The sequence below is a fragment of the Montipora foliosa genome, chromosome 9 (assembly GCF_036669935.1).
Source record: "Montipora foliosa isolate CH-2021 chromosome 9, ASM3666993v2, whole genome shotgun sequence".
In the NCBI taxonomy this organism is placed as follows: Eukaryota; Metazoa; Cnidaria; class Anthozoa; order Scleractinia; family Acroporidae; genus Montipora; species Montipora foliosa.
The window spans coordinates 4,487,126-4,494,625 of NC_090877.1; the positions used below are offsets into that span (position 1 = coordinate 4,487,126).

Genomic DNA, 7,500 nt, shown 5'->3' on the forward strand with positions numbered 1-7,500 from the left:
GAATTGCTAAAGCGTTGCTTGATTTCATATGGTTCCACAGCATCCATAAGGGCACCTCGCTTATAAATAAAACAGGTTTTGCAATGCTTAAGTTGGTTCCTAAACTGAGAAAATCACTTTAACTTCAAATGGAGTGGTCTAAGGAGCCACTGATTACCTCCATCCGTAGTCATGTCGCAGAATACTTTGAAGGGATTTCCAAGGTTTCCAGGATCGATCCAGTACTCCCCGTCCCCTACAGAGAATCCGCTGTCCAAAATATGTTTACACGATTCCCCAGGTTGTGCTGGATCATGACCTGTGATCCCTGAAACGTGACCAGAAAACTGGATACAATCATTGTGTTCATGTTTTGACACCAAGAATGGTGTCTGCGTCCAAAGCAACTACGCAATTCAGACTCCTAATGTGCCAACACCTGCAAATTATTTGGATGCCATTGAAGAACGAAACACGAAGCAATGGAGCTTCTGTTATTCACGAATATGGAAACGAGTGGCCCTTTATTCTGTAATTAAGCCCCGTGTCCTTTCATTTGGGCTCGATGCCTGAATTTGTCTCCTTATTCCTTGAGGGATATAATTCCTTTACGATTAGGCGTACAATTCGTATTTGCCGACCATTTCGGAAATGATTCTTCCTGCAATCTTTTGTTGGGTGATTTCTGGAGGAATCATTTCGAAAATTGTCAGCAGCAAATATAAACCGTTATCCCGATCGCTACCAGATTTGAAAGATAAGATGATATCATCGTAAGCCAGTTAACAAAACTGATCAAACTGCTGGTTAGTGTGTTAGGTGACGTCACTTCTGCATGCATAAAACTATTGTCTGTAGGTATGACGTCAATTCTACATATATAAAATCTATTGTTTGTAGGTATGACGTAAGGGTATGACGTAAGAGAAACAGAGCAAGCAAGAATTAGCTGCGTGCTTATAGCAAATCAAAATCGAGCTAGTGACACCAATGTATAATAATCACATTTAATGCTTAAGGGCCCACAGACGGATTTTTCGCGCGTTGCCAAGGAAGTGAGGTGTTACTTCCGGTAACTGACGTCATCATATCATGAGCTGACAAGAAAACCCACTCACAAGCAAAAGTCACCGCTCAAACTGTTGTTTCCATCGAAGCTTTTTCCTCGCCCTTCCTCGCGCTCGTTTCCAGATCAACTGCGCATGCGTAAAGGAACTGACTTCCGGTTTGAGAAAAAAGCTAAATTTCCGGCGGTTTTGAATTGAATTAAATTTTTTTTTTACATGGCACGTTTAACCCCCAAATACAGAATATAGCTAAGCATTGATTTTTTAAAATCATCTTTTTTGAAAAAGTTATGGGTATTTCAGTATCGGTTATGTCTTTAAAAAGAACATTTTTCAAAATAAAAAGAAAACCATGCTTGGCTGGATGCAAAAACGAATACAAATTATCAAACCATCGATTAAATACCCAAATTGCGTGGCACGGAGACAAATTTTTGGGGTGCGTTACTGAGGATGTAATAGTCAAGTACTGAGGATGTAATAGTCAAGTAACTTGAAAAAAATTGGCATTATTTTGGTCAGTTTCCAATTTTTGTAAGCAAATGACCCTAAATATGACGTCATCATGCCACCCCCATGGTCACGTGACCAATAAAAGAAAACTCTAAATTTGTCTCCGTGCTACGCTTTTTGGTTATTTAATCGATGGTTTGATAATTTGTATTCGTTTTTGCATCCAGCCAGGCATGGTTTTCTTTTTATTTTGAAAAATGGTCTTTTTAAAGACATAAACGATACAGAAATAGCCATAACTTTTTCAAAAAAGATGATTTGAAAAAATCAATGCTTAGCTATATTGTGTATTTGGGGGTGAAACGTGCCATGTAAAAAAAATAATAACTCAATTTAAAGACCGCCGGAAATTTAGCTTTTTCTCAAACCGGAAGTCAGTTCGTTTACGCATGCGCAGTTGATCTGAGAACGAGCGTGAGGAAGGGCGAGGAAAAACCTTCGATGGAAACAACAGTTTGTGCGGGGACTTTTGCTTGTGAGTGGGTTTTCTTGTCAGCTCATGATATGATGACGTTACTTAACGGAAGTAATATTTCACTTCCTTAGCAACGCGCGAAAAATCCGTCTGTGGTCCCTTAAACAAAATGTCAACGTGTTGATTTTTATTGGAGCGCTTAATTCTAGTAAGACTAAGTAACAGCTAACGCTGTAGTGAATGAGATTGACGTTTCCTCAACGGCCAGAGGCGTCAGTCCCAACAGCCTCTCAGAAAAAAAAGAAACTGAGTTCTGCAAACTAACCCACAGAGAATGAACGCTCTGTAGGCTTTTGACGAAAATTTGGCTGTAAGCAGGGGATCGTTAGGGAGGGAAAGAAATCTCTAAGAAAGGGATGGCGATAGACACAAGCGGGCCTTAAATTCAACATGGGGGATGGGTTAGTGAGGTAAATGCCGTCTACAATGCATGCGTATCTTCTAAAAGACCTTGATGGTTTTTACTCGGGTTTACTTGAGGCTGTATAATTTCTAGAATTTTACAGCATTTTATAATTGAAACTTATTTACCCGTGAATTCTTACACTATACAGGAGACAGGAACACATGCCATGCATTTTTACCTTTCGACACACCCATCCGTTTTTGCCCTGACCGGGAATCGAACCAACGCCTCCCTGATTACTAGTCGGGCATGCTAAGCCACTACACCATCAAGGCTACCACGCTGGCAACGCGGCAGATTAATGAGGTGACTTAGCAGCGTGAGGATCCCTAGGGCCCAACTTTCCTTCTTGAGTGTGTATCCTTGCCTCTAAAACCCCAGACAGGGTTTAGAACACATGAAAGTTAGAAATTTCGAGGCAAATGAAAGGTATAGACAATATACAGGAGACAGGAACACATACCGTGCATTTTTACCTTTCGAAAGGTAAAAATGCACAGTATGTGTTCCTGTCTCCTGTATATTGTCTATACCTTTCATTTGCCTGGGAATTTCTAACTTTCATGCATTCTTACACTATGATCGAAAAAAAGGAAAAAGAAAAGAACTTCTCTGTGTATTACTCGTGCTGCAATATTCTCCGGTAAATCCGAGAGAGCACTCGCAGCGATATCCTTGATCAGTGAATCCTGTTTGACAGCGGCCATTGGAAGAACATCGATTGTTGACGCAAAAGTTCTGTTGAAAAAAACAAATTAATTACTTTAATTTCTATTGTTTTCTTCACGTGTCTTTACAACAGGTTAAATTTTTGCAGTGAGAAAAGCTGGATGTGTCCTGGCCAATCAAACCGGAGTAATTTTGCTACAGGACGTCACTTTTTACATCATCATCGGCCTTTCGAAGCGTGATGAAACATAACAAAACGCCAAACTTTTTTTTTTCTTTAATTGAAAAATTCAGGTAGCTTCAACGCCATTCGAAGCCATGACCTCTGCGGTGCCGGTGTAATTCTTTACCAACTGAGCTATGAAGCCACTCAGTAGGTACTGACAGCACTGCACCGCTGCAGCACCGCTGCAACCGCTGCACACCGCATGCTTTAAGTTCGAGGATCACTTCTCACTTTCGTGTAGAACCCGCCGCACTTCAAGTATACATTTATTTATTTATTTATTTTTTTAATTGTACTACATACGATACATGTTACATGATTTACACTTGTACTTACTTCTTACACAATACTTGCACTACATTAACTTGCACTACATACGATACATGTTACAATACCATAACACTAGTCAAATGGAATTATAGTTGATCTGTTTACAACGTAATTGTTTACATTTTAATTGTTAGAGTCACTAATAAGAATTTTGTTTGTTACTTCCACTATGTAGGGTATTGGTTTTCTAGAATTTAATAGGTTGTTAAATAAATAGATAGCAAGAAAATCAAAATACAGAAGCTGAGAAGTAGAAGGACACAATGTAATTTTATAAGGACAGAAAAAATTTCCATTTGATACATTTATTTATTATATAATCAACAAAATATCTTGTTTCTGATTGGCCAATGGCGAATGCATAAATAGGTTATAGAGTGCAGTCCAGGTTATAGAGTGCAATACGGAAGTTGCTATGGAAACAACGGGGAAGCGCCAAATTTGAACACCAAAGTGAAAAAAAATGGCTGACAGTCTGTTTGCTTTGTCAAACCAAAACATCGTTGAGCAACTTAAAGAAAATGCGAAAAACAAAAACACGTTGAAAGCTACACAGACCTGGTTGAATGTCTGGCAAACATGGGCGACTGAACGAAAACTAAACCCAAAACTGGAAGAATACGAGCACGAACAAAGTAGCGCGTTTGAGTAATTTTGTTGAGAATATAATAAATAAAAATTCGAATGAACCTGCTCGTGCATTTCTTGATTTATGGTCACTCGTGATGTTTTGAAAGTTCTCAAATTGCCTCGCCTACAGTTCGTGCAATTTTGAGAACTTTCAAAACAGCACTCTTGCCCATAAATCACGAAATGCACTAGCGTTCATACGATTTCCTATACTTATTTCATTCACAAATTTATGAGAAATAGCATGCTTGATTTGGATTCGTGAACTATAAGAAACGACCCATCCAAAAGACATCAATTGCATGTCTGTATTGAGAGCAAGGGGAAAGGCAAGTCTCACTGTCAGGAAAAGAAAAAGCCACCTCACCTTCGTTGCTCTATAAGTGGAACCTTCTCGAATTTTGAGATCTCCAGGATGCAACTGATGGTCTGAATCACTTAGTTCGCAAAGGTATTTTCCACTGTCGGCCAAATTTCTAATATTAGTGGATACACAGTCAGCATCCAGGTAACATTTCAGCTCGCAAACGGATGTCGATTCTATGACGTAGCTCTTGTTCACGTGACCATCCAGATAACGACCATCCATTGGTGGCTGAAAAATCAGCTTGCGACAACCACCTGTCAGACGTAATCAATCACATTACCAGAATTGAAGGTGTTCTCATTTTATCGGATATCCACTTGCCTAAGGGCAAATGGCTACAAATTCAGGCTGCGCAACTCAGAATCTTAAATCATGATAGACATGCAATCTGTTCTTAAAGTAAATTGGTTTTCCATGGCACAGTTGATAAACCAATTCCAAACAGAAAGAAAGAGACAAATTTTGTTGTAATCTAGAGTTACAACGTAAACCAGCGCTAGCTTATTTGCCGCTAACTCAATTGTTGACTCACGCGCTCCTATTCTAGCAGTACATTAGTACTGGAATAAAGTGACAGAAATTCGTCAAATAACAATGAAGTTGCTCGACTAATTTTAGCTAACTGATGTGAACCTAGCTAACGTCGCCGGCAAGACGAATAAAGGGTATTTTGAATGAACGTAATAAAATTGTGCTTGAATCTTGTATTTTGAAGATCGAAGCCTCCAGCTAAATTGGGAAGCTATTAACTTCAAGTTCACCCCAACTCTATGTCGCTACCATCTCTTTGAAGAGAGAGACGAAGCTGCAAAATTTTCTGTTGCGAAAGAAACATGAAAATTGCCCAACAAAGCTCCGAATCACACTGCTGCTTAAGCAAGTTAGATGGAAAGCGCCAAACTACTCTAAGCGGCTTTGCCGGCGCCTCCAGTAGTACAGAAACATAAAACGAGGTGACAAATAAATAAGCTTACCGCTTCCCTGAAACATTGCTGTTAAAAGTAGGGTAATAGCTATACTTTGTACTGCAATTTGACTGAGGAAGGAGCAAATTCCTTTACAACTCATTTGGCTTGAGTTTACTGGTTGGTTGACCGAATACTGAGAAAAAATTCAAGTTTCCCCCTGATCAACCCTCGTTATATAATGGCCCAAAACTGTAAAAGTTCTAGCAATTATAAAATATTAATCTGTCTTCTCGGATGCTTGGTCTCCGCTGTTATGTTTTTAACAAAGTGTTAGACTTAATGATCAATCGTGTTCTCTCTCCATTGTTATGGTGACAAGGATAAATCCTTATAAGTAAAGGTTTTTTAAAGCAATTTGAAGTAAGCTAACGGTAAAAGAGCGCGACGTTTCGATCGAACTTCGGTCATTATCAAGCTAAAAGTGAAGAGAAAAAAAATTCTGTAAGTTTTAATATAAAAACAAAGAAGTAAAAGTATGTAAAGTATGAAAATGTAAAACAGGGTAAATAACATGCAAGAATAACATAATTAAAAAAAGATTAAAAGACTTTCGCACGAATTGAGTCCGATTGTACATTGAGAATTGGTCCCAGTTCATTAATAAACAAAATTTCATAAATGAGACAGTCAAACTTGTTATTGCACTTTTTTAAGATGGTGAAATTATTGGTAAGATCATTGCCCAATGATCTTACCAAAAGTTTTACCATCTTAACCAAGTCTCAATGTATCGGGGGTGGAAGCTGAATTTATTTTATACATACATACATACATACGTTTATTTCACGTCCCCAAGGGGCTTTTCAGTGAAATACAAATACAACAATGAAATACAATAAAATAATTCTATTTTTCTTTGGGTGTTTCTTTAAATTATTCATTATTCTTTTTAAGTTCTTTTTGATTATTCATAACTGACGCCAATTTTTAGAACATTATCCGAAAAAAACCAGGAAAGATTTATTGCTGTTCGACGTTTCGGGGTCATCATGACTCCATTATCAAGAGACAAGTTAAGGAGGCTCACAATAGTTTTTAGGTTTTCTAGCACTTTTACATTGGAGGGATTCAGTAAAACAAAATAATATTTTTTCTTACAATTTCTTGGTAACAGTTAGTAGCTCGATCATCAGTGAACCAAAACATAATCACATGGCGTCATCACCTGTTACCATAGCAACAGCATATGGTTGTAAATAAGAGCCATCATGGAGCTTCTAACGCTTATAGCGCAGAAATTAACTCGGTGACCCCTATTTTTCTTAATTTTATCCAATTTTACATGAAAATGGGAGCAATTATAGAGAGTTTAAAAACTTTCTCTGGAGCAGATTTTATGTAATTGCTAAAAACCGTAAGTTTTCCCCTATTCCCTCTAATAGACAACAAATCAAACACAACTGGTCACTTGTTAAAAAGGGGAACTGACTGCTGCACTGGATAGATAGACTGGATAGACTGTCTGCTTTAACGCTTCAAACAAGCGGGTGAGATGAATGCTCCCACGGCCAGATCCTGCGCGGTCTTCAAGCTCCTTCCACGGGCCTTGATCAAAGAGGTTTAAGCCTGTGAGAAACAGAGAGACTGTGCATGATAAAAAACAAAGATGAGATTGAAGCCATCTCCGATGTTAATATGCTACTATGAATCTTATAACACCACCTGTGAGTGTAGTGAACGATATTCAAGGGCCTGGTGTTCAAAACCACCTGTGGGTTCCTTCATAAACCACCTGCGGGTTCATTATTTTCTTGCCTCCTGTGGGCTGCAATTCGCTCCTGCCGTAGACGGCTAAGTTAAGGATTTGTTTAACCTCGAATGCAACGTTCACACAAACCTTCTGTTGACAAGCAAAAACCTCTGTCACTGC

At 38.6% G+C, this 7,500-nt stretch overlaps 1 protein-coding gene across 1 annotated transcript in view; it reads right to left on the reverse strand.

Moving 5' to 3' along the window:
• LOC137970929 (uncharacterized) overlaps nt 1-5,823 on the reverse strand; it is a 6,910-nt gene extending 1,087 nt beyond the window's left edge. The window contains exons 1-4 of the mRNA XM_068817597.1: nt 5,637-5,823; nt 4,663-4,916; nt 3,064-3,178; nt 158-307 (exon numbers count right to left, since the gene is read on the reverse strand). Of these exons, the coding sequence (XP_068673698.1) occupies nt 158-307; nt 3,064-3,178; nt 4,663-4,916; nt 5,637-5,730 (613 nt within the window). The 5' untranslated portion in view covers nt 5,731-5,823. The remainder of the gene's footprint in view (nt 1-157; nt 308-3,063; nt 3,179-4,662; nt 4,917-5,636) is intronic.
• Nucleotides 5,824-7,500: the final 1,677 nt, after the last annotated feature.